The sequence below is a fragment of the Xenia sp. Carnegie-2017 genome, unplaced genomic scaffold (genome assembly GCF_021976095.1).
Source record: "Xenia sp. Carnegie-2017 unplaced genomic scaffold, XeniaSp_v1 HiC_scaffold_6, whole genome shotgun sequence".
Taxonomy (NCBI): Eukaryota; Metazoa; Cnidaria; class Anthozoa; order Malacalcyonacea; family Xeniidae; genus Xenia; species Xenia sp. Carnegie-2017.
Genome location: NW_025813526.1, coordinates 630,520 through 657,579, shown reverse-complemented (window position 1 = coordinate 657,579; position 27,060 = coordinate 630,520). Strand labels below are relative to the sequence as shown.

The 27,060-nt window shown below is 37.6% G+C and overlaps 2 protein-coding genes and 1 long non-coding RNA gene across 3 annotated transcripts in view; 2 read left to right on the top strand and 1 right to left on the bottom strand.

The window, feature by feature from the left end:
* The first annotated feature begins 9,401 nt into the window (after positions 1 to 9,401).
* On the top strand, positions 9,402 to 11,399 carry LOC124458046. The gene is made up of 2 exons (XM_047008155.1): positions 9,402 to 9,439; positions 9,511 to 11,399. The coding sequence occupies exon 2, from the start codon at positions 9,576 to 9,578 to the stop codon at positions 11,229 to 11,231; it is 1,656 nt and encodes a 551-aa protein (XP_046864111.1). The 5' UTR covers positions 9,402 to 9,439; positions 9,511 to 9,575; the 3' UTR covers positions 11,232 to 11,399.
* An 11,586-nt stretch (positions 11,400 to 22,985) lies between these two features.
* LOC124456759 overlaps positions 22,986 to 27,060 on the top strand; it is a 26,574-nt gene continuing 22,499 nt past the window's right edge. The window contains exon 1 of the long non-coding RNA XR_006952447.1: positions 22,986 to 22,996. This is a non-coding gene — a long non-coding RNA (uncharacterized LOC124456759). The remainder of the gene's footprint in view (positions 22,997 to 27,060) is intronic.
* Positions 26,404 to 27,060, bottom strand: part of LOC124456757 (retinol dehydrogenase 8-like) — a 2,157-nt gene continuing 1,500 nt past the window's right edge. The window contains exon 2 of the mRNA XM_047007104.1: positions 26,404 to 26,791. Within this exon, the coding sequence (XP_046863060.1) occupies positions 26,482 to 26,791 (310 nt within the window). The 3' untranslated portion in view covers positions 26,404 to 26,481. The remainder of the gene's footprint in view (positions 26,792 to 27,060) is intronic.

The window sequence follows — 27,060 nt, the reverse complement described above, 5'->3', positions numbered from 1 at the left end:
AAATTTCATTATAACGACAAAATTATCCCAAATCTCTTCGAAAGAGAAGGAAACGTTACGTGTCAAACCTTCCATAGGAAAGCCTATTATTTACTTTACTTTGTATACATGATTTGCTAACACACAACATAATGGAACGCAAAGAATGTTTCAACAAACCAATCAAGCACATGAATTCATTTCATCAGAAGTGACGCTTGCTAAAAATAAAACACAATATATAACTAAAAAACTGCGTTTTGTTACGTCGTTAAAAATTTTTGGGAAAATCGTATAATTCACGTTAAACCATCGTCTAAAATGTAACTTTGTTTGTTTCTACATTATTTGAGATTAGGTATGTTTGACCTTCCTCTTCATCTGGTTTATGAATTGAAGTATTGTGTAACATAATACACAACGCTATTGATTGAAAGGAAATACATTTCGTTCATTTTCTACGATTTGAGTTTTCGTAGACGTTTCAGTTAAAAGGAGACGCATTCTGTTTGCTGCAGCTTAACTTTATTAGAATATTTTTCGACATTTTAAAGCATATCAGTTGTCTATCATAAAATACAGAAGGAATAACAATAGAGAAAGATCGGAAAGTAAGTCGAAGTTCATTGTTTTGTCTGAAAATGAAACTAAACTCGCAAAACGATCGATTATTTTAATGGCTGTTGTTTATTTTATTGATCATTGCAAAGATCTTGAATTTGTGGTAGAATTTGACGCTCACTGCTCGCTCATTTGTTGTAGTATTTGACGCTCATTATTGCTTGTGTGCAAATTTGTCGTTTTTGCGTTTGCATTTTTGATTCGTCTTTCTATATATATTGATGCAACTGCGCGCAGTGGCTGCTATAGTCGCCAATGGGCTGATCGATTCTTTACATATATTTAAGCCGGTTTGCTGCATGATTATTTCTTCGTTTTGAATTTTTCAATCAACTGATTTCTGATAAATTATCCCAATTTGTTTTACTTTCATTTAAATGTGCATTAGCGATTTGTATTATGACGTACTTCTTGAACACTTAAATCTTAATAAATCATGCAGTGTTTATTAGTCTGTGCTCAAATAAATCGACACTCGTTTATTTCCAGTTTCCGTTAAGTGGGCAGTTTTGTTTCTGTCGTCAGTTGCATGTTTTAGTTTGTGTTTTTTTTTTGTCACTGATGGTGTCATTAGGAGTTTCAGGTTCTCTCAAAATGCATTTGTTATGGTTTTTGATAATATGTTCCATATTGTTCATGCAGCTGTAACTTAATTTAATTGTATTGCGGTTCAATAGTTTTCTAAAATTGTGGTCTATGGGAAAGTGCTTGTCTATTAGTGAAATGAATTTGTAGCCAATGCTTGTGCAGACGTTCTTGCTGTATAGTGGGTTGTACCTGAGAATGTTGTTTCTAAGTCTGTTTTTCCGTTTGGTAGTATCGTTTGGGTCATAGTTTAGTGTGTAATAATACCCAATTTCGTCAAGTGCTTTTTGGTATGGAGGAATTGCTTGGTCGAACGATGCTTTTTCGGATGATAAGGATGAAAGGCTTTTGTTAATTGTATCGGGTATGTTCTTTTTAATGCTTGGTGGGTGGTTGCTTTCGTGGTGGATGTATAGCAAAGTGGTATTGGGCTTAGTGTAAGGTCGATGGGAAGTATTCTTTAGATTGAGCGTGATGTCGAGGAAGTTAATGACTTTTTTGTTAGCTTCGATAGTGATACGCAATCCGTTACTGTTAAAGACGCGGCATATCTCTTTTTTGAATTTTTCCGTTTCTTTTCGTGTTGCTTTGGTAATGGCTAGTCCGTTGTCACGATAAAATCCTATGTTAGTGATGTTGTATTGTAGTTGTGAGAGGAGTTAGCTTCCTACAAGTTCGCATGTCTCGGCGCCGTCGAAGCTGTACATTGTCAGGTCGAATGTGGAGTTGTATTTCTTTTGCCAGGGTTGTTGGTTGTGAATGAGGTATGAATTCTTGGCATGTATGATAATGTTTCTCTCTTGGTTTGTGACGTTGTCGTGGGTTGAGGCGAAACAAGTGCTTTGTTTAAGAGGTCTTGGTTGATAGACGGGTAGAAGTCTACAATGTCGAAAAATATGAAGTTGAGATTTTGTTTGTGTTTGATGGAGTTGAACCACTTGATGACAGATGACGAGTTTTTCCATTGGTTCAGCGAAGTGGCTTTCATGATATTGTTGTTTATTCTGTCAAGTATTTTTTTTCTAATTTTTCCAATTTCAGATTTCGTCGGGTTGTTTAGTCGGCAGGTGAGTTTATTTGCGAAGTTCGGTTTGTGATCTTTGAGTATTATGAATGCGTCTTTATTAACGGTGGAGTCTACTCTGTCAGATATAACCAGTTGTGATACACCCAGATTTTTGTCTTCGGTGTGGATGGCTTGTATTGCATCGACGTTTATTTTCTTGCATGATTTCGTGATATTTTGTTGTAGGAGGTCGTTGTATGCTGGCTTGTCTAGTTTGTAGAAGTTTGTTGTTTTGTAGGCTGCGATAAGTAGCTTTTCTTCGTGTTTGATGGCTGTGGTGTTGTATTTTATTTCGGTGAGAAATGCGTTCTGTACTTTTTTAAATTTTACTGATTGGATCATCTTCTTCATGTCATTTTCGAATTGTTTTAAGTCAATCGGTGGAGGGTTTTTTTGTGCTCTTGAAGCCATAGGTGTCTTTAGAAGCTGTGGTGGATCTCGGGTTGAGAAAGAAATAAGCCTTCCAACGCATATTACGTAGGAAGGACTCAGATTTTTCGATGAGTCGTTGCAGGTATTCATTTGGTGATGGTCGAGGAATATTCTTGATGCTGTAGTTGAAGTTTAGTTTCTCCACTGCGGATTATCATACAGTGCTCGATAAAATTTTATATTGGAGCGTGATAGGAAGTTTTGTTTATTTGAATCTCCGTAAGTACAGTGCTCGATGCTTAAGAGCAGAGCGTAAATGTTGATGAGAGGAAGAAAATACACAAAAAGTACAATTTCATGCCGACAAGCCTGTTTCGTGATTTCTCACTCTTCTGGGGATAATATTAAATGATTACAAAAGCACAGAATAGATATATACAAAAGCGCCACTCGATGTCGGAACCTTTGATGTTCGTGTCCCCAGCATCCGGGCAACTTTACACGGCGGCCATGTTTCCAGCCAGATAAATGCAGCCAGATCGCAATATAATATATAGTTCTACGGATGGGTTTTGACAAATAAACCCAAATATTTCTATAGATTGGCCATTTTTTTAATACTTTTTTGTGTGGATACAGTTAACACATCAAGCTCTCAACAATTTATCATTAATTCGACGTCCGTTTTGATAAATGAGGGTTTATTCGGAATATTTACAAAGTAGATATGTATCTGACGAGATGCGTACTCGGTATATGGTTTGTCGCCAGTTTTATTTTTATCATATATGAATTCTGCAGAGAATCTTGAAGACATTTGTTATAACATTTGAAATCTCGGTCGTGGCTGAAACAAGTGACAAATCAAATTATCCTCCAGTTAGTTTATATATTGCAAACAACGTTTGGTAGGACATTCGAATCACCAAAATTGTCTACCCTGGTGTTTTAAACTATCAGAAGCGATGCTGCATGGCCACTATGAAAGTCATCTGATGCCAAAATATTTTGTATTCATCACAGTTGTGACTTGTGAAGCTTGAATGACTTTTTGAGCAAGTTGGAACATAAGCAGCAGCATGTTGGCCTCCACCAATAGTGCTTGAATAGCAATTTGTAAAACATATACTGTCATATGGTCCACATGACTTAACTTTGTTATTTCTGCCTTTTTAAATTCAATCAGGAGATTATTTATATATTTGACATGGATGCTTATTGATGATGTGAGAAGTGAACATAAAAAAGCTTCCTGGATGCTTTTATGAATTGGATTGGTGTTGGCTTGGCACAGTTTCCCCCTGTCAAATGTTTTAAAAAAGTTTTCTGGTGTATCTGTGTTTCACCTTTTGGTAAACATTTTACTGTGTAAAGTATTACGATTGCATTAAGAGTAACTATAACTGGTTTTTGTCAGAATAAGTTATGTTTGTGACATGATTACTTACAATAAAAATTTTAATTTACTGAATGAAGTTTATGGATTTTAGCAAAAATTAAATTTTCGAGCGCTTTGTTGCAATAATTTTTCTCTGCTGGTTGATCAATGCGGTGAATCAAACATAATTCTAATCATTTTTCACATACAATTGTTGGTCACAACTCACAAGTGAAGTTTAACCAAAGAGGTAAGCTGTAGGAGCTTGACAATATGTTTGACATAATGGTAAAGTTGTTAATTTAATTGTAACAATTTATCAATAACTTCATTCTTTAAAAAATTGTAATTTCGTATATTGTTTATTAAAAATAAGACAACAAAAAACATCTTTATTTGTAAGTTAATACAAATGTGACAGACATGATAGCCACAGGAACTCAATATACAATTACAAATAAAAACTTTCAATTACAATTATGCAGACAAGCTACATTGCAAATAAAAAGCCCCGATTCAAGAATCAAATATAAATTAGTTTAGTCCAAATTTTATACTAATAGCGTCTTCATTTGAAGAACGTTCTTTACGCACAGTAGGTCTTTTATCGCTTCTATCAAATCCGTTGACCATTCTAATAGGAAACTCTTTACTAGAAAATACAGAAATGGAATCACACTAAATATATTTATTACTTTTGTCCTAAATTATAAATTCTTAGGGCAACTGCCGTTCAATATAAGAGACGTTCTAAACATGGATCTCGCATACAATTCAAGGCAAGAAACTATAAAACCCGTAAAACTATATTTGAAGAACGTATTTTACAACAAAACTGTTTCTCAGCTCATATGCTTGGTATCCTATCCAATGGCATTAAAAATTTTGTCCATAAGTGAATTTAAATTCGTCAAATTTTCGAAAAACAACTCTTCATAATATTAATCTATATACATTCTGGCCAGTTTATCTGGCTGGAGTAATGGCGGACGCAAAAGATGCGCACTTAAGAACTGGGTACAAGTAGGGGACAGATTTTTCGCTGAGTGGCGCTTCTGTATATATCTATTCTGTGACAAAAGCATGTGCTAGATTATATATACGAGAGGAAGGTAGGGTAAAAATTAAGATAGAATTACGTAATATGTTGAGTGTATGGTTACAAATTGGATAAAAGTGCCTTGTGTCTATGGCGACAAAAGGATATGCTTTTGTATTCATTTAATATTATCCCCTAAAGAGTGAGAAAACGCGAAACAGGCTTGTCGGGATGAAATTGTAGTTTTTGTGTATTTTCTTCTTCTCATCAACATTTACGCTCTGCTCTTAAGCATCGTGCACTGTACTTACGGAGATTCAAATAAACTAAGCTTCCTATCACGCTCCAATATAAAATTTTATCGAGCACTGTATGATAATCCGCAGTGGAGAAACTAAACTTCAACTACAGCATCGAGAATATTCCTCTACCATCACCAAATGAATACCTGCAACGACTCATCGAAAAATCTGAGTCCTTCCTACGTAATATGCGTTGGAAGGCTTATTTCTTTCTCAACCCGAGATCCACCACAGCTTCCTAAAGACACCTATGGCTTCAAGAGCACAAAAAACCCTCCACCGATTGACTTAAAACAATTCGAAAACGACATGATGAAGATGATCCAATCAGTAAAATTTAAAAAAGTACACAACGCATTTCTCACCGAAATAAAATACAACACCACAGCCATCAAACACGAAGAAAAGCTACTTATCGCAGCCGACAAAACAACAAACTTCTACAAACTAGACAAGCCAGCATACAACGACCTCCTACAACAAAATATCACGAATTCATACAAGAAAATAAACTTCGACGCAATACAAGCCATCCACACCGAAGACAAAAATCTGGGTATATCACAACTGGGTATATCTGACAGAGTAGACTCCACCGCTAACAAACACGCATTCATAATACTCAAAGATCACAAACCGAACTTTGCAAATAAGGCCACCTGCCGACTAAACAACCCGACGAAATCTGAAATTGGAAAAATTAGCAAAAAAATACTTGACAGAATAAACAACAATATCATAAAAGCCACTTCGCCGAACCAATGGAAAAACTCGTCATCTGTCATCAAGTGGTTCAACTCCATCAAACACAAACAAAATCTCAACTTCATATCTTTCGACATTGTAGACTTCTACCCGTCTATCAACCAAGACCTCTTAAACAAAGCACTTGATTTCGCCTCAACCCACGACATCATCACAAACCAAGAGAGAAACATTATCATACATGCCAAGAATTCATACCTCATTCACAACCAACAACCCTGGCAAAAGAAATACAACTCCACATTCGACCTGACAATGTACAGCTTCGACGGCGCCGAGACAAGCGAACTTGTAGGAAGCTATCTCCTCTCACAACTACAACACATCATCACTAACATAGGATTTTATCGTGACAACGGACTAGCCATTACCAAAGCAACACGAAAAGAAACGGAAAAATTCAAATAGGAGATATGCCGCGTCTTTAACAGTAACGGATTGCGTATCACTATCGAAGCTAACAAAGTCATTAGCTTCCTCGACATCACGTTCAATCTATAGAATTCTTCCCAATCGACCTTACACTAAGCCCAACACCTCTTTGCAATACATCCACCACGAAAGCAACCACCCTCCAAGCATTACAAAGAACATACCCGATACCATTAACAAACGCCTTTCATCCTTATCATCCGACGGAGCATCATTCGACCAAGCAATTCCTCCATACCAAAAAGCACTTGACGAAAATGGATATCATTACACACTGAAATATGACCCGAACGCTACTACGAAAAACAGACTTAGAAATAACATACTCTAGTACAACCCACCATACAGCAAGAACGTCAGCAGAAACATCGGCTATAAATTCATTTCACTAATTGACAAGCACTTTCCCATAGACCACAAACTCAGAAAACTATTTAACCGCGACACAATTAAATTAAGTTACAGCTGCATGAACAATATAGAATTATTAATAACCATAACAAACGCATATTGAGAGAACCTGACAATACTAATGACACCATCAATGACAAAAATACACAAACTAAAACATGCAACTGCCAACAAAAACAAAACTGTCCACTTAACGGAATCTGCCTACAATCATCTGTCATCTACCAAGCAACTGTTAAACGTTTGGACACTAACACAACTGAGACCTACATTGGACTTACAGACAACGAATTTAAGACTCGACACAGGAACCACACTACCTCTTTCCGCCACAAAAAAACTAAGAAACTCCACCGAACTCAGCAAACACATATGGACACTAAAAGACAACAACATCGTTTACGATATCTCATGGAATATCATCACTCACAGCAAACCGTACAACAGCGCCAACAAAAGATGCAACCTATGCCTGAAAGAAAAATTCTTTTCACCTACCAACCACAACTATCATCACTCAACAAACGTAACGAACTTATCTCCTCTTGTCGCCATAGACACAAGGCATTTTTATCGAATTTGTAACCATACACTCAACATATTATGTAATTCTATCTTAATTTTTACCCTAACTTCCTCTTGTATATATAATCTAGCACATGCTTTTGTATTCATTTATTATTATCCCATTGTTGTCCATTGTTGTTGAAGATGCGGCATATTTCCTTTTTGATGTTCTCTGTTTCTCGTGGTGTGGTGTTTGAAACGGCAAGTCCGTCGTCTCAATAAAGTCCTATGTCTGTTGTGATGTTTTGCAGTTGAGAAAGGATGTAGCTTCCTACGAGTTCGCATGTTTCAGCACTGTCGAAGCTACCCATTGTGACGTCGAATGTAGAGTTATGTTTCTTTTGCCAGAGTTGTTGGTTGTGTATAAGGAATGAATTCTTAGCGTGTATAATGATGTTTTTTCGGCGTTTGTGATGTTGTCGTAGGTTCAGGCGAAATCCAGTGCTTTGTTTAGTAGGTCTTGGTTAATGGATGGATAAAAGTCTATGAGTGTTATGAATGCATTTTTGTGGGCAACTTATCAACCCAACAAAATCCGAAATTGGTAAAATTAGCAAGAAAATACTGGACAGAATTAACAGCAACATTATAAAAACAACCTCATTTAACCAATGGAAAAACCCATCATCTGTGATCCAGTGGTTCAAATCTATCAAACACAAAAAAAACGACACCTTCATATCCTTTGACATTGTAGACTTTTATCCATCCATCAACCTACGACAACATCACAAACGCAGAAAAAAACATCATTACACACGCTAAGAATTCATTCCTCATGATTATTTACTAATGATTTCAAAATAAATACGAATTAAATTTGATCAATCCAAGTTAATTCTATTTGTTGCATTTTGTAAAATGAACAAAGACACTCTTCTGCTGACAGTTGGATAAACAAAGTAATTGAGGAAATTGTAGGTCGCTAAGCAGAAAATATCACTTATTGATTCATACTGCACCAGGTTGCACTAACAGCATTGAGATTTTACAGCTAAGTTTTGAAAGATGTTAAGATAATTGTAGACAATATAAGACTGAAATATTTATATGACTTATTTTCCAAATAAAAATCTTTGGTCATTAGTATAATAAGTCTTGACATTGTAATGAGGAGAACAATAAAATTGTACATTTCTGTAATGTAAAGCATTCAGTAATTTTACTTGAACCACAGTTGCCCTAGTTAAGCAAAATTGAACTTTCTGAATAATTTTTCAGAATAATGCAAATCAGTTTATTTGAGCATCATTGTTGATATATTTTCCACAAATGAGACCTCATTAGTTCTCTCGTCTTTTATACACATGTAAAATACTACTACAAATATTTAACCTTTGTTAACAAAACGTAATTTCACAAAGAGCATTTCGTCAAAATTTCAAACAATATAGAACGCCAGGCCATATTCTGATGATTCCTGTAAAAAATTCATGATATTAACCACTTAATTTTGACATGCGTTTTGTGCATGTATCGTTGATATAATAACGTCATGGCTTTTGGGACATGATTTTCTTTTTCTTTGTACAAATTAAATACAATATTATCCATTTTATATCTCTTCCACATCGCCGCCATCTTGAATTCTTTGTTCTGTTTTCATGAAGTATATCAATTTGTGAACATCAACAAATCCGTCATCCAACAGTAAAATGCGTGTCTAAACGCTATAGTCGCCTGGCCTCTGACCCAGCGACTAATTAATATAGAATATTGGTAAATAATTTCGTTTTCTAAAAGGAAATAATGAATGTGATTTGTTCATGGCTTAATAAATCTTTCTGTTTTTAGAGCATGGTTCTGCTTAAAAGTTTAGCATTAATAGCAATTTTGTGGCAATTAACAATTCCAACATCTCTTGCCAAGACATATGTTGTCAACGGATGTTTTTCATCTCTCCAAGGAAGAACCACTTACAGGTATTTCGGACGTTCCAATTCCAACTACAGATGTCAACATGAATGCAAACGTCTGAAATTCATAATTGCAGCAACAAAAAGAAGTTCATGTACCTGTGGAAATCTCTATCCTGAAGGGAAAAAGGTGGATGACTCAATGTGCAACACTTCGTGCAGAGCTTACTCAAACTGTCACAATCCTAGCAGTTGCTGTGGTGGACGTAATTCATATTCTGTTAGTATTGTTGGTGGTATAAATATTGCAAAACATGTTCTTCAAAGATTGGCAAAATTGTGGCAGACCAACAGAGCTTACAGAACAGATATGGAAGGTCTCGCTAATATTCCTAGTCGTAGTAGTCATTTCGAGGACTGGTCCCATACATTTGATCATTTAGGATTGTCAAGTTGTGGACGTGGAAGATACATGTTTGGAATGTATAGAAACAGTCGAAAAAGTTTCGATAGAATCGGTCTAATTGAAAAAGTGGACTGTTATGACGCTCCAGGATATTTGTATTCCTCATCGTATGATCGTGATTGTTATTATGAAGATTGGCAAACATTTAATCTCAGGGGCTGGTCAAAATGTAAAAATGGTTATTATATGGCTGGGCTCGATAGATCTGCTGGTGATAGATTATATAATATTGAGAGAGCTTTTTGCTGTCGTCCTAATACTCAAGTAAAACAATGGGGCTATTGCCAAACAAAAAACGTCTGGGACTCGTTTAACAATGAAGGATGGAGTGATTGTCCATCAGGATATTATATGGCTGGTTTGTATAGAAGTAGTTGCGATGAGCTTTACTGCCTAGAAGAGTACCACTGCTGTAAGATGGGTAGTTACATTGGCCCAAAATTGGTGGTAAGATTAAAAGATCTAAATGAGAATTTAAAAAAATGCTCTATGAATGCAATGGACAAATCATTGACAGCCAGAACATTTAAATGTATAAATATTTGGGATTCGAATGCCAAAATTTTGAAACTTAACGCAAAGAAATTCAAACTTACACATAAAGCACCATTTAAAAAATTGAAATTTCAATCAATTGCCAATTTTCGTCCAGTTATTTGCTCAAGCTTAAAAATAGGATATAATTGTCGAAAGCAACTTACTGTATCAGTTTCTGAAGCATCCACCCTCACTACGACTTTTGGAACGTCTTCGAGAGTTACACTTAGTTCAAATCTGGAGGTGTCTAGTGGAGGAATTTTTCTTCCAGGGATCAAATCTTCTTTTTCCTCGCATTTATCTAAATCAAAATCTTTGTACATGGGAGAAGCAATAACAAAAGAACGAAGAATAGCAGATACAACAGATGTCACAGTTTACGTTCTTCCAAACAATGAAATCACAATAAATCTTATGAGATCTGTTCAGGACTTGACATACAAATGGAAAGCAGAAATTGAACTTGATGGATTGTATTCGATAGAGTGGAGCAGGTCTGTTGAGCACTTTGAACCTGTTCATACTGTCTTGTCAGGCCCTCAAGAAAGAATAAATGCATTTGGTACTTGGAAATATCCACGCACGAGCGTCATCAAAGTAATGGTGACAGACAAATATGGAAACAAGAAATTTGGATGTAGACATGAAGCAGGCAAAGAAAAACCAAGCCTTTGCTCATTTGCTAATAATTCTTCAAAGAAAACCACAATAACAGGCAAAGCTAAACATTTTCTCCTTTCACTTGCAAATAATTCTTCGAGGAAAATCACAAGAAAATTGAAGAATATTCAGTCGCGAGTACTTTCTCCCGTAAAAAAACTTTTCAACTCTTGTTTTTTCTTTTGCAAAAAATAATTAGACATTAGTTCCCTTAGTTTAGTTGAGAAGCGTGTCAATTAGCTTTATTGAATGTCTTTTGTCACTATTGGAATTGTACTGCTGAAATTTGCGACTACAGTTAAGCTCTATATGGATGTTGATAAAGCATTGTTTTCATGTTATTATTAAATCCTTATTAGGGCATATGCATTTAGCTTTCTATATAACAAACAACACCAATTAATCGTTTCATATTTCAGTTACAAAATGGATGTTTTGCAAACAAAATAGCCTGTGGACAGTTATGTTAAGTAGCAGAGGCGTAGTGAGGACTCTTTTTCTTGGAAGGGGAAGCGTAATTAAAGAGCGTCTACTACTTTCCTCACTTGAAAAAGTAAATTTATGTGGGGGTATAAGAAAATGGGCTTTCTACTGTTTTGGTGGTTTGTCGAATAAAAATTTATAAGACCCCTCAGGCTTATTAAATTGGAAATAATAATACGAAATTGTCAAACAATTTCCGTTAGTCTAATTTTGAACGGTGAAAATTTTTTCTATGAATTGCATATTTTATGAAAATACTGGTAACAACACATCCATTTGGCATAACGGCAAAAGCTTAACTAGATTTTCTTTAATTTCAGTAATAATTCTAGATGTTTGAAAAGTTTTCTATTTCTGCATACAGTCTAATATAAGCCAGACGCCAGCTCTGGCGTTAATTCCGGGTACAAAGTTGTGTGTGAAAATCCAGTACAGTGCATATATCTCAATATCAATTTTGTGTCTAAATTGCTAGCTATTCTACTTTAAGCGATACAGAAAATACAAAAGGCACAGCTGCAAGTCGTATTGATAAGTGCAGCTTTGTTATGAAATACAGTATACCATCATGCTGTGTCAAAGTGGGGTAGCCCAGTGGATGTCTGGGGGGGGGGGATAAATACCCATGTTCTACAGTATTAACGTCTTATAAATACCCATGTTCTACAGTATTAACGTCTTTTGAAATAAACTGTTTTGTATAAATAATATCATGCAAAAGCCAAAACTATCCTCGCAAAAATTGTGAAAAATAGTTGCAACTTTGTCTTGCCACTGTCATTATGATGTATCTATTTTACCTTACAGTATCTCAAGCTGTTGGGTTGAATGAATATGAAGCAATTTCACATTCATCTAATACCTGGGTATTGAAATTCATGGTGATTGATATTGGCCTTCATATAGTCATTGGTAACATTCGTATAATTATGGGGGAATGGCATTGACATTTATATAGTCATAATATTGTAATTTGTATAGCTGTGCATTGGTATTTGCATTAACTATGTATAAAGCAATTTGTATTGACGGGGGCAGATCCAGCTTTTAAGCTGACCGATGCATTGCGAGCGCCGAAGACTCGAGGCGTCGGTGGGGGGTTTTGGGAGATGCTCCCCCAAATAATTTTTGAATTTTCACAGTAGGAGAAGCGATTTCCAGCGACTTGAGAAAGGTCATAAAAAATCTTAAGCATAAATTTTATCAAAAAAACGCAGTTAATCAAACCCATAAAATGCAATTTAAATCGTACCCATCCTTGCATAATATAGTTTGTATTATATTACGTGAGGATATGCAATAGGCAAAGTTAACAGCTAGGTGACGACAGATGCAAACGTCAACGCAGCAGGCAGCGAAAGGGGTATGTGAGGTGTAGGCTTAAGAGTCAATCATAACCATTTGTAACGCGACAGTGAGAACTTATAGCAGTAAGCAGGAAAGCAAATTGAGTGAAGTACAATTTTTTTTTGTTTTGTTGTTGTTGTTATCGACTGTCTATTTATGTTTATCGTTATTTCCACCATATCAGTGTGAAGGTGTTAGTCGAGAGGGAGTGGTCAGATTTGGATGTCAGGAACATGAATCCTAATCTAGACCCAAGGAACAGAGTTTAGGTGCCCAGGCCTCCCCTGAATCATACCAGCTAACACCTAACCATCCAAATGCTAAGTAGAGTGAACTAAGTGTTAAATATAAATATAAACATAAGTGCTGTATAAGTAATATGGCAACACGTATATGTTTTGATGATTGTTCATCGTTATATATGACTACAGTCTGAGCCTGAAGGGAATACAGTGTTTACATATAAAACAAGAACGCATAAAGATAAATTTACTTGCTTTGAACTGAACTTAGCCAATGGACTGTCAAGTGTTCAGGAATTAATACTTCGTATGACTTATCTCGAGAGAATTTTGAAATAAAAGTAGCAGCTTTCGTATCACAACTTCGACGCACTCCATCAGTATCCAAAGATTTCTTTTCTCTACAGCCATGGCTTTAAGCGATGTTCGTAAGTTATATCAAGGGATCAAATAATAACATTACAGTTCAGAGTTCAAATGCAATGCATCGGTGCCATGTGCCCACAATCACAAAATTATGGAAAATCGATCGCTCAGTGGCAAAATCTACCGTGACGTGAAAACTTGAAACAGGAAAAGGACTTGGGATTGATTCATCGACCTATGCATCGCAAATGTACTGTGACGTACCGATGCATCTTCCATCTATCGTAACGTTATGGGCCTTGTGGCAATACTACTAAATTACTTAGTAATTACGTATTCTCGCCAAAGTTTCGCTAATTTTATCGGCTTTTCTTTCGCTATTTGTATCACGAAATACGGCAAAATTATTGGAGAACACAAATGTTTTTTAGAATAAATTTTAGCTTGAAACTGGCACTACCATATGTATAATTTAAGTAAACAATATATCACCGTTAAATGTGTGTTTTAAATAATTTAAAAATAATATTAACTATTTATTTCATTAAAATGCAATATAATATAAATGTTCATACCGCAGATTGTAATATCTAAAAATTGGACCAATGCATTCACATAGGTTGCATCGATCTGGATCCACCCCTGGGTATTGACATAATATAGCTTTTGGTATGAACATTTATATTGTTATTGGTATTGAGATTCATACTATCATTGGTATTGGCATATTTGTATTGTAATGCATTGGTGCTTGCATTTATAATTACATTAATGTATTTATTGATATTGACATTCATTCTGTCTTTGGTATTGTCAGTCATTTATATAGTCATCGGTATTGGCATTCATATAACTATTGGTATTCACATTCAAATAATCAGTGGCATTGGCCATAGTAAAAACACTTAGGTCCTTTGATGATGTGGTAAAGCTAGAAAACCATTTTCATTTTAAATTGATTAATAAATGTAATTGCAAGCAAGTACTAAGTCAATTTATTTCAGTTTGTCATAATACTCATTATTATTTTTTATTTAGCCGTCGAAAGCGATATTTTTTGGATTTCAAGCAACTTGATTGGCTGCGTGAGCGGGCAGCTTTTTACAATATCTGCTCGTGGGCACAAGTGATATTTTTTTGCAATGTTTTTTTTTGCAAAGTGAAATGTAAATTTAAAAGCGATGTAATTTTTGAACGAGTAGGCAAAGTGTATTCAGATTAAAGTTATCATAGCCAGGGCCGGATTAGCCATATGGCAGAAGGGACGTCCGCCCACTGGCACCGCGCTTTAGGGGCCCCACGCTATCTTAATTTTAAAATATTTTTTGACGCATTGATGAACAAGGGTGAACGAAACATCCTCTGCTCAATCTGACGGCAAAAATAAAACAATGAAAGATGACAAATGATGTCAAATGGAATTGTGCATGCACAGATTTCGTCTGGAATACAATCTGGAAACTGCATTTCCGAACATTGTAATTGCACTACAGATCTATCTTATTCTCATGATCTCGAACTGTTTTGGAGAGCTGTCCTTTTCCAAACTTAAGCTAATCTAGAATCAGCTTCCATCATGTATTAAGCAGAAGCGAGTAAACAGCCTGTTCTACTTAGCATCGAAAATGATCTGCCTCGTAGCATTCACATGTCGCCTATAATTAAGGAGTTTCCTGTAAAGAAATCCCGGAAATACAACGTTTATACAAAGAAAAATGAGATTTTAGTAGAGATGTTACATTACTTAAGTACATTTTACATACATGTCGAGCGAGCATGCATCGCCGCATCACAGCATGTATACTAAATCTTATGAATGTTTAGTAGGCTGATTAGGTTTAATTTTTACGGTGAAATTTTTTTTATAATACAATAAAATACATATGTAATCATTTATACTCAATCATCCTTTACCCATTCAAATGATTACAAAATATACAGGTAATTCAAAATCAAGCATTGTATATTAAAAATTATACATTCAAATGATCTAACTGCTAATCAAGCTACAGGCACATTGTATTAAAAGGGTAAACGGAACAATTTACAGAAAGGGAATGATATGAATCAGGTTGGATGTTAACAATGAATTATATACCAACGCTGCCAACAAGTTTTTTGACATGCATTTAGGCATTCACGATAACATAATTTTGTTTTCCTATATATACACACGTGTGATATGTAGTGGTGGCATTGTTATGTAAATTTAGGTAAATTTTTAATGGTAATATTATATTTATAAATTTGATCTCATGTTTATTTCCTTCTTTCCGAACATTTATAGCTCATTTGAACATTGCTTTCAGGTGTTATTTTAAGACTAGATACTTATCAAAGAATTTATCGTTACTAACTTCAATAGTTTAGGCAAATTGCAATTTGGAAGGTATTTTATTTACTTCGACTATCCAAACAGCGCGTATTGAATATTTCTTATAGCTCACACGTATTAACGTTCCTCAGCAACCAATCAAAAATTATACAAACGAAACTCTGGATCCTCTACTCACCAAACATAATTATTTATCTTCTTACCTGAGTGGTTGAACTTGGGGTAAATGTTATGTTATGTTATGTTATTATGGACTCTCCTGCCGGGGCGACAGATGAGTAGGCATGCAGGTCTATCTGAGAGAGTGGGACCTCATGTGTGAATGGAGGCCAATTTGTGATGCACACGAACGTCCGCAAACGCTGCAGGGGTACGAGACAAGAGGGGCAGAGCGTTGCTTCCTTCGGGCCCTCTTCTCCTTGATGGCGGCTGCTCTACCGGCTTCGAAGTTCCGAACGCCCTGGGAGCATAAATGCCTCCACCGCAGTCTGTCTCCCGCGAACTCCTCTCAGGTGTTTGGGTCTACATTGCAGCTCTTGATGTTGGCTTTAAGGGTGTCTTTGTATCTCTTCAGCGGTCTTCCTTGTACACGGCTCCCGTCTTGTAATTGATCATACAGCAGCATCTTTGGGATTCTGCTGTCATCCATCCTTACGACATGGCCTGTCCATCGGAGTTGAGCTTTGATGATCAAGCTCTCAATGCTGGAGAGTCCACACCTTTCAAGGACTTCAAGGTTGGACACTTTGTCCTGCCACTTGATGCGGAGGATTTTTCTCAGGCAGCGCTGGTGGAACTGCTCCAGCTGTTGTATGTGCCTGCGATAAGTGGTCCAGGTTTCACAGCAGTACAGCAGAACACTCAGGACCACAGCCCTGTACACAGCAATTTTGGTGACGATCTTGATGCCGTGTTCCTGCCAGAGTCTTCTCTTTAGTCTGCCGAAAGCAGCACTGGCCTTTGCAATACGCAGCGTTACCTCTGCGTCCAGGGAACCATTGTTGCTGATGGTGCTGCCAAGGTAGCAGAACTTGTCAACAGTCTTGATGTTGGTGTGGTTAATGATGACAGGAGGTGGTGGTGAGGTGAGTCTGGGATGGTTGAAGCTGGACTAGGGTCTCAGTCTTGCCTAGGCTGATGGTCAGCCCAAAGAGATCACATGCAGTTGCGAAGCGGTCATTTATGCACTGGATGTTTTCATGGGAGTGGGCGGCTAGTGCACAGTCATCTGCGAAGAGAAATTCACGCAGGAGTGCCTCGTAGACTTTGGTCTTGGCATGAAGTCTTCTGAGGTTGAAGAGCTTTCCATCAGTACAGAACTGAATGTACACCCCATTGTCAAAGTCACGGAAGGCATCGAGCAGCATCGCTGCGAGCAGGATGGAGAAGAGAGTAGGGGCAAGAACACAACCTTGCTTCACACCGTTCTTCACAGGAAATGGGTCCGATGTCTCCCCACTTTCCTGGACTCTTGCCTGCATGCCATCATGAAAGGAGGCTACCAGAGAGACTAGCTTCTTTGGACACCCAAATTTTCCTAGGATTTTCCAAAGGCCTTCCCGATTAACGGTATCGAATGCCTTAGTTAGGTCTACGAAAACCATGTGGAGTTTCTTGTTTTGCTCACGGCACTTTTCCTGCAACTGGCGAATAGCAAAAACCATGTCAGTAGTTCCCCCGCCTGCCCGGAAACCACACTGAGATTCAGGGACGATGGCCTCGGGAACATTTGTGATTAGCCTGTTTAGGACTACTCGGGCCGTAACCTTGCCTGCGATGCAGAGGAGGGATATGCCTCGATGGTTGTCACATAAGGTCTTATCGCCTTTCCTCTTATAGATGTGCACAACGGCAGCATCTTTGAATTCCTTGGGGACCTTGACAACTTTGCAAACCTCCTGGAACAGGGATGTCAGTTTGTCCAGGAGTGCCTGGCCTCCGTTCTTGTAGACGTCAGCTGGAGTGCCATCAGCCCCAGGAGCCTTTCCAGACCCTGTCTGCTTGAGGGCTTTCGCAACCTCGTCTCTGGTGGGTGGGTCGGCAATTTCCTCTTTGATTGGCAGCTGGGGAGGGACTCAATGGCTTCTTCGTTCATCTGTGACTCTCTATTCAGCAGCTTGTTAAAGTGTTCAGCCTAGCGTGAAAGTATGTCAGCTTTGTCTGTTAGCAGTGTCGTTCGGTCTGCAGACCTGATGGGGGTAAAGCCTGACGAATTTGGACTGTACACCGCGCGAAGCCCATCGTGGAGCTTTTTTGAGTCGTGAGCATCAGCTGCCACTTGGATTTCTTCGGCTTTCTTTTCCCACCAGGCGTTCTTCATTTCGTGCAGCTTGTGTTGCACATGCTGCCTCACTTGCTGGTAGTCTTGCTTCTTCTTCTCGCAAGCTTTGTCCCCTATAAGGTCGCTGTGAGCCTTATGGAGCCTGTCAATAAGCCCGTTGATCTCAGCGTCATTCTCGTCAAACCAGTCTCAATGTTTTCGCTCAAAGTATCCAGGGACACTCGCTGCAGAGTTGTAGACGGCTTCTTTGAAAGTGCTCCAGTCTTCCTCTATATCCTCGCCCGTGATGTTAATGTTTCCCAGGGCTACCTCTAGCTTCTCTTGCAGCTCTTCTTTGTTGGGTGGAATGCGAGCTACATTCAACTTCCTCAGTGGCTTCTCTCTTGCTGATTTGTTCTTTCAGGCGAGCTGGATGTTCATCTTGCTCCGTAGCAGGCGGTGATCAGACCAACAGTCGGCACGAAGCATGCAGCGTGTGATGTGCACGTCTCTGCGGTCCCTCTGGCGGACGATTACGTAGTCCAGCATGTGCCACTGTTTGGAGCGAGGGTGCATCCATATGTTCTTCAGCTTGTCAGCTTGTTGAAAGAGAGTGTTAGTAATGGTTAGCTCGTGCTGTGCGCACAGAGATAGTAGCATCAGGCCTTTGTAGTTGCACTTGCCAGTTCCATGGCGACCCAGGATGTTTGGCCATATGGTGTAATCTACTTCAACTCGTGCGTTAAAGTCTCCAAGGATGATGAGTTTGTCTCTGCGGTCAACACTGGAGAGTAGCTGGTTGAGCTCTTCGTAGAAGGCTTCCTTCACTTCATCTGGGTTTGTCATTGTAGGGGCGTAGGCGCTGACAATTGTTGCGTTGCAGTCTTTCTGGAGTTTCAGCCGCAGGGTCATGAGGCGATCGCTGAAGCCCTGTGGCAAGCTGACTAGTCGCCTTGCGAGCTGAGTGCGTATGGCAAATCCCACGCCTGAATGTCTTGGGGCGTTTTCCGGTTTCCCAATGCAGTAGAAGGTGTAGCCACCACCGACCTCTTCCAGTTGAGCTTCATCTGCAAGTCTGGTCTCACTCAATGCGGCTATGTCTACCTGGTATTGTCCAAGCAACCTTGCTATAAGAGCAGTGCGTCGCTCTGGTCTGTCTCCTCTGTCCTACAGCGTTCTCACGTTCCATGCCCCAATGGTTAAGCGCTTTCTTGTTTTGTTATCCTTAGTTGTACGACCGCTTAGTTGGATGCCCAGGGAGGTGCGGTTCCTGCCAGGTGCAAGTAGGGCAGGTGGGGAGAGCAGTAAGGAGGGCTGCTCTGTCACTGTGAGAGGATACGGGCGCCGTATCTGCCCTAGGTTTACGGCGGACGACCATCAATTCGCAGCCGCCTGCGTGCAGAGTCATGGCTAAGAACTTCCAGCAGCATCCTCTGCCTGTTCCCGTCACCATTTTTCCATCGTTACAGGACTTTAGATAGCTGGCGCAAAAAAGGGATGGTTGCATCACTTGATTCCGGCAAACCTGCTTGCCTGACCAGCACAGGTGAATGTTTTAGGTGAAGAGGGGATGTGCATGCCCATCTCCACCCTCTCGCCTACTGACGCTCAATGCTCCACAGGTGCAGAAGCTGCCACGTGTAGAGCGGCCCCAGCAGGTGCAGCTTTCTTCTTCGGAGTATCCGTCTCCTAGCCTTTCCCGTGACCGAGTACACCGCAAGGCAGCGGAGGTTTGGAGTCAGGGTTTTCCTTCCCCTAGGTGGGCTACCTTCCTGGGTTAACGAGCCACCACCTGCCCGAAGCATCTGGTTTTAAGGCGCCAGAGACCCGCCTTCGCTCCTTCTCCTGTCGGTAAAAGCAGTTCCGCCGGGCTTAGAAGTAAAGCCACACGAGCAGCCCAGGAGTTGGACTTGGTTGACAGAGGCTGTTTGAGACGCACGCCGTAAGGAGCATTTTGTAAACACCGGGAGCTTATCCCCGGAGCCACTCCTGGCTGTGTCAACCTTTGAAACCCTTGGGATAAATACGCAGGGATAAATACGCATACGCTTTTTTTCAGATTAATATATAACCGTCGCTTTCGACTGTAGTTGGCGAGTTTATAGGTACTGTGGTGCTGCCTGCATTTCAGTATATACTTTGTTTTGTGGTATTATCGTAGTTTGTAATCCTTCTGATGAAACATAATCGTAAACTTTAAAAACTTTGGTGAATTAAAAGAGTAGGAAAAAGAACTTTGAAAATTGCCATATATAACTAAACGTATTTTACAATATAAGAAAAAGTGTTTCACGGTTTTATGCACTGTATTTTTTCAAAGTCTTTATACACTGTAAAAATTGGTTGGTTAAAATAACCATAAAAATTGGTTACCTCAGATGCATTTAACCCCTTTAACCAATATTTTTATGGTTATTTTAACCAATCAATCTGTTTGTTTTAATTAAGTAAATTTGAATAGACCTTTTCAAGGTTATCGCAGCCATATTGCAGGGGGTTCAAAAACATTGGGCCGAGCGCGCGGTCACGCATAGCGTCCATATAAATTACTAATAAATGCGCAAAAAATTCCCTTATACATATTGGCCATTTCTTTGAAAAATATTTCCCAAACTCGTCCATTTTAATAGTCAAATTATTATTTGCGATTTTTTATACACGTGAGTCAATTTTGTGGTAATCAAAAAGAGGAAAGTTAAAGAAAACATTTGTTTTCTTTGAACAACTTGACCGTCGTATGAGCGTTGTGCTTGACTTCGCAAATGTGCGGAACTCATAAGCCAAGTCAAACGAACTAAACCCTAAACTAGCCGAGTAGCCGTGAGCAGTCATAGCCCAAATGCGCGTTGTGCAGTTGGATATTGCGATAATGATAAACCCTATCCTGATTATCAAGTTAAGATGTCTCACGTAGAAAAGTGAGTTTTTCATAAGTGGCCTAAAGATCAATTACTTGCTGAAATTTGGCAAAAACAAATTGCAAACAGCAGAGCCGATGACTTTAACCCAAAGCCTGGTGCACAAGGTACTTTCGTTTGCTCAAATTATTTTACCTTGGGAAGAAGAGCCCCAAATAACCGCGGAAAGGATTATCCTTCGGTTTTTATTACGCTATCAGAGTACGAGCAATCGAGGACTCCGCTTAAACGTAAAGGAGGAGAAACATGGACGACATCAAGCGTCCTCATCAATCCTATAACACTGAGGATTCTGATTCAGGTTTTGATGGAAATCCAGCAAAATCTGAGGCATCTTTACTCTCTGTCCCTTTGGAATTCAAACAGTTGACGAGAGAGTATGATGTAAGGTTTCACACCTGGCCTGCCATCGACTAACAGTTTTAAGTGTGTATTTGAATACTTGGCTGTTTCTTCTTCTGGCTGTTTAGTCGCCCTACATAATAATAAAAATAGCAATGTCACCTTACCAATAATTGGAAATACTAATAAGAGTTTGCCGTAGAATAGTTCCTCATGATACTTTCTGACTTTGCTGTAGACATGTGCGTGTGTTGCGAACTCAAGAACATCGCTCAAACGACGGTCAAGTTGTTCAAAGAAAACAAATGTTTCCTTTAACTTTCCGCTTTTTGATTACACAAAATTGGACTCACGTGTATAAAAAATGGCAAATAATAATTCGACTTTTAAAATGGATGAGTTTGAGAAATATATTTGAAAGAAATGGCCAATATGTATAAGGGTAATTTTTGAACATTTATTAGTAATTTATATGGATGCCATGCGTGACCGCGCGCTCAGCCCAATGTTTTTCCACACCCCCTGCAATATGGCTGTGATAACCTTGAAAAGGTCTATATGTCATCACTGGCTGTCATTCCTCCACTTCTCTGAAGTTGAGCGTTTAACTCATTGAGTTCCACAATAACTAGAGCGCTATCTTAACCACGGCTTTAAATCACGGAGGTTGTCAAAAAATTGAAGAGTTGGTCCTTTACTGAAATCGACTGGTTTTCCAAAATTTTCTCAACTTGTTTTCAATTGAGCTTCAGAATGTTCTATAATGCGATCAATATTGAATGCTTTTTCTAATGTCAACGAGAACCCTTCCTAAATTAATCTTGCCATAACTATTCGGTCTCTTACCATTATGTCTGCTTCTCGACATCCACGATCACGGGCTAACTAATTATGATCAGTTACAAAGTTTTTAAATGTTTCTTCATTGTCTTGCAAACACCTGATTGTACTTTGGCTTTAAGTAAATTTCAAACTGCTCATGAAATTTTTTGGCTTTAAGTAAATTTCAAACTGCGCAGAGCGAGTGGTTCAAATAATAAAAAATATGCTGAAGAAAGGTCAAAATCCTTATGAAGCTTTACCTGATTACCAAGCCACCCATTTAGAGGTAAGTATATTTTTTTCTGCAAACAAATCATTTCAACAGATATAGGTCCTTATACCGCCATTTTTTTGGCATCATCGCATCACTCCACTTACCCACTTCGGTTATTATAGAACTCAATGGTTTACCTGTCAAACTAATGTAAAGTGATGTGGTTTTTTATAAACACTTCGTACATTACTTTCTAAAATATTGCTCTACATTTAAGCAGTAGGCTAGATTACAATATTGTCAGCGCGAAGTCTCCTTTATTAAGATTTTTTATGTTTGGGACGTATAACTTTATAATTTCTCGACATTTACCCTTAAAATCGACCATAGTTGTTTGCACAAACCTGTCCTTGATGATGTCAATAAAATAGTGTCAGTAATTGCTGATACAATAAAAAGGTGGGCACTATCTAGGACAGTGCTTTAATTTCTAGTTTTGCATATTCTGACTAACTCAATTGTCAAGTACGTCATTTAAGGATTTACTTCATTCATATTAAAGCATTTTGAAATAGATTTGTTCCTTTTTTAATTAATGGAATGATGTCTTTGACGATAATGCAGTGTTATCGTGACTTTCGTTTTGTCCGGCATTATCACTTAAAAATGTAATGGATAAAAAATTAAAAGCACGGCCTAGTCGGCAAATATTTTGCAAAAGTCGTATTTGGAGAAACACTTCAAACATTCTTTTGTCGAAGTAATTTCCTAGCATCAACTTCTTTGCCTTTGTGCTTAAAATTTTTTGGAGTTTGGCTGCAGTTTTTTACACAAATTACATTTCGTCTTCTGCTTCTCTCAACATTAATAAATACACAATAGGCAAAGTAAGAAAGCTATAATACGTATTTTTCTTGACGAAAATGAAATGAATTCTAGTACAAATGAGAAGGTTCTCAGAAAACTGATTTGATAATGTTGGGTAAAACTCTTGAAAGCACTAGTTTAAACAGAGATCTATTTGCCCAATCTTTATATTTCAAATATTCTGAATTTTTGTAATTGTTTTATTACATTTGAGTTGTACATTTGACTTGTTCGAGAGAAAAAATGTAAAAATATCCCTGATTGATCAAAAACGTTCTTCTTCCTTGTCAAACACAAATAATAGGTTACATTGATGATATCATATATCATAGTCTAATGCTATTAACGGCCTAAGAACTGCCTAAAAGAATCCGACTCATACGAATTTCTGCAAACACATTTTTTCTCAACCAGGCTGCAAATAAACTCATAAAAAAATTCTTTCCTATTTTTTTGCGTTTGTTATATTTCTTTAATCTTAGCAGCAAACTATCGAATTGAATCAAAAATTAGTTCGACTATGGAGATTTATTCCTTGTATATGCAGCCAAAAAGTGGCAAACATACAGGACTGAAGACCATTTGGACATCTTCGAAAACTTTTACTACGTTATAGTAGTGGAATGAATATTTTATATTAGTGTAATGCAGAGCTTTTTTTTCTTGTACCTGCTAGGAACCCCGGGTTTTAGCGCTATCGCAAGATTGTTCAAAGATTTATAGAAAATTACAAAAACATTTCTGCAAATTGTGGAAATATAACGCATTTTTTTAAATTTTCAAAAGTGTCGTCATTTCTTTATTTGCATTTGCTGTCATTAGTGTTCCAAAGTCGTGCTTTCTATTGTTATTGCGTCGAACAAGCTCGTTTGCTGCCTCTGTTAGAGAATGTTCCTGTTTCTTATTTGTGGATATTAGGGAGGGTGAAACAATTAATTCGCTCTTTGGTTATAGCTTAACCAAGTCTTAACTCTTCTAGCTACAGAAAATTTTCTTTGTCCGGTGGCAACTGTAGCAGGGTTAGGTATCGAAATAGTAATCTTATATAAAAATTAATTGCGATTACAGATTTCGACATACAATATGCAGATATATGTATCGCTATATGAATATACCCCCTCCCTCATCACCAATCTTTTATACAACTACTGGTGTGTTTGTCAATTTATTGAAAACTCTATACGTATGTAGAAACTTTAAACTAATCATGTTTAGTGAGGTCAATTTACTTCACTTTATTTTAATTTTCAATGAGTTGATTAAAGCATTATTTCTATGTATGAACAACAAACAGATGCTTAGGAAAGTTTTTTTCAGAGCGGCATTTCTTTGTCAACATTCTTATACTTTTTATGCAAATCTCTAATATTTCAGTGCGTTTTATTTGTGGCTGAAGTTTTATCTCGGAGAAGTACTAGAGAGCTTAAAGTGGTTATATCACGAATTTTAGCCCCCCCCTTTTTTATTAGCTAAATTGAAAGACCTTGTTTCAGTGATTTTAAATCTGCAATTATAATTGAAATTGGATTGGTGAAAGTGATTTTACGGACGTTCAAAGTCACGATTTTCAGCATTTTTTTTGCGAACTTTTTGATCGGTATGCTAATGACTTGTGACGTAGAAAGTTGAACACATATATCAACATGGCGTATTCTACTAGTAATCTTAATAAGAAACGCGGAGGAGAACGCTGTGTTGCTGGCGGACCTAATGAAATTAGTTGCGCCAATGATTCAAAAACCGAAGGAATGTCGATGCATCTGTTTCCTAAAAAAGAAACAGAGCCGCAAAGATATAGAAAATGGGTAAATTTTGTGCGTAAACATAGACCGGGTTTTGAGGCTTCCTCTACCTCGTGTCTGTGTTCTGCGCATTTTGAAGATTCTTGTTTTGACCTTAATTTGAGCGTGTAAGTCAAGCTCAAAAGAAGGATGAAGAAAGATGCTATCCCAACCATTGACGTGGCTGGGATTCCTGAACCATTACAGGACGAAATAACCGATCGAAAGCGAAGACAAGTAAGTTTACGCTTGTTTATGTTAATTTTTCTTTTGTCATACGTAAATTCGATATAAGTTTTGTAGATTATTCGACATACTCTCCATAAGCCATCGCTGAAGGAAACATGTTCTCTCAATGAGGAAGTACCATCTACTAGTGATGAAGCTGAGCATGTTGAAGTATGCACTGGGGAAGCAAACGATTCGCCATTTGAACGGCTTGCTATTTTCCATTTTTACATTTATGCTATGATTTAATTCAATATATTTTTTCTTTTGTCTTTTTTCCCAGACTGACATTGAAGAAAAGATATTCTTTCATTTAATTCATTCAGCTTAACCTCTCAGTAGTTGCACCAATTTGTTTTTATTGTTTACTCTTGTTTCAAACCATTAAACTGCATGTCAACTTATATAGTGCATCTATGTATCTCCTATTTGGTTTTCATCTAGGCATATTTCCTGACCATTCCAAACTCAGCAAAGAAGGTCAACAGTCTCTACAGTGCACAAGTTAGAAGACTATTCCATCATCGCCCTCTGATGGTATGTAACCTGTTGTGTTACCACTTGGATATGCTTTCCGAATAAAGTGGTAAACACAAGCAGGTAAAGGCCGAGTATTCTCCCATCCCATAGACCCACAAAACCATCGCATCAACCATCTGTATGCCACAGCTCTCAAGTACCTGAAGTAAATAAAAAGGTTGGACTAATTATTGTTGATGAAACAATGTTGATTATAACATTGTTTCTCATACAATTTATAATCTTACATATTTAATGATTGTGATGCTTGGCGGCGATAAGCACGTCCATTCCTATCTCTCAATAGTGGCCCGACGTTTTCAAGGACAGCCTCATGAACTAAAGGCCCAAATTTGGCATGCTGTGTTATGCATGATATTTTCTCAATGCTGCCATCGAATGTCATTTTCTGCAAAGCTGGTCCAATTTCCTTACAGCATCTGTACTCTAATGCGCCTTCTAACAAATCGGTATGACAGCATTGACAATTACACCTGAAACGTAGGAGCATTCTGGTTTATAAAGTAACTTTATGTATATTACAAACAGGAGAAAACAACAACTTACCATTCACCAAGTGGAATTACGCCATCATTTCTAATAAACAACAAATTTAATTAAAAACACCACCAAAGACTATCGCTTAATTGTTTCTGTTTTATTAAATTAAAAAGAAAATCTATCAATATACCACAATGCAAATTGTAAATAAAAATGTCAACTATTCTAACAACTTCTTGCTATTTTCGAATGAAATTCTACCAGTAAGATCACAGTATTTTGCTTTAAGGATTTCTTCGAAATCTTTGCAAATCATGTAATGAGGTTGTGGGTTTTCGTCAATAATAGCTTTTTTGATATGCTCAGCACACTCATCAGGCATCATGCACGCACTTTTAATCTTACTTAAATTGACGTCAAATTTATTCAGAAGTATTTTTGTTGCGTCGTCTATTGATATATTTTCAATATTCTTGCCATGATTTTTCATTAATGGCGTGAGAACGGGACCAGGTTCGACAGCAATCACACTGCAATGAAAAAGAAAAACAAGAATCCTTAGCTCTGCATTTATTACTGTTTTCACCGTGTGCTTGACGGTTAAGATAGTTTCATATAAACAACGAAAAAGACAACAATCAGTTGATTCGAACAGAAGTTGTCTGAATACTTTTATGTCATTTTGCCATGTTTTTAGTTTCAAAAATTCAACGTTGTTATTTTTTAATGGCGATTTACTAGTTTTGTAGTTGTAAATTATAGACGTAGGACTATAGCTACGTTTTTCTTTTCATTCAAA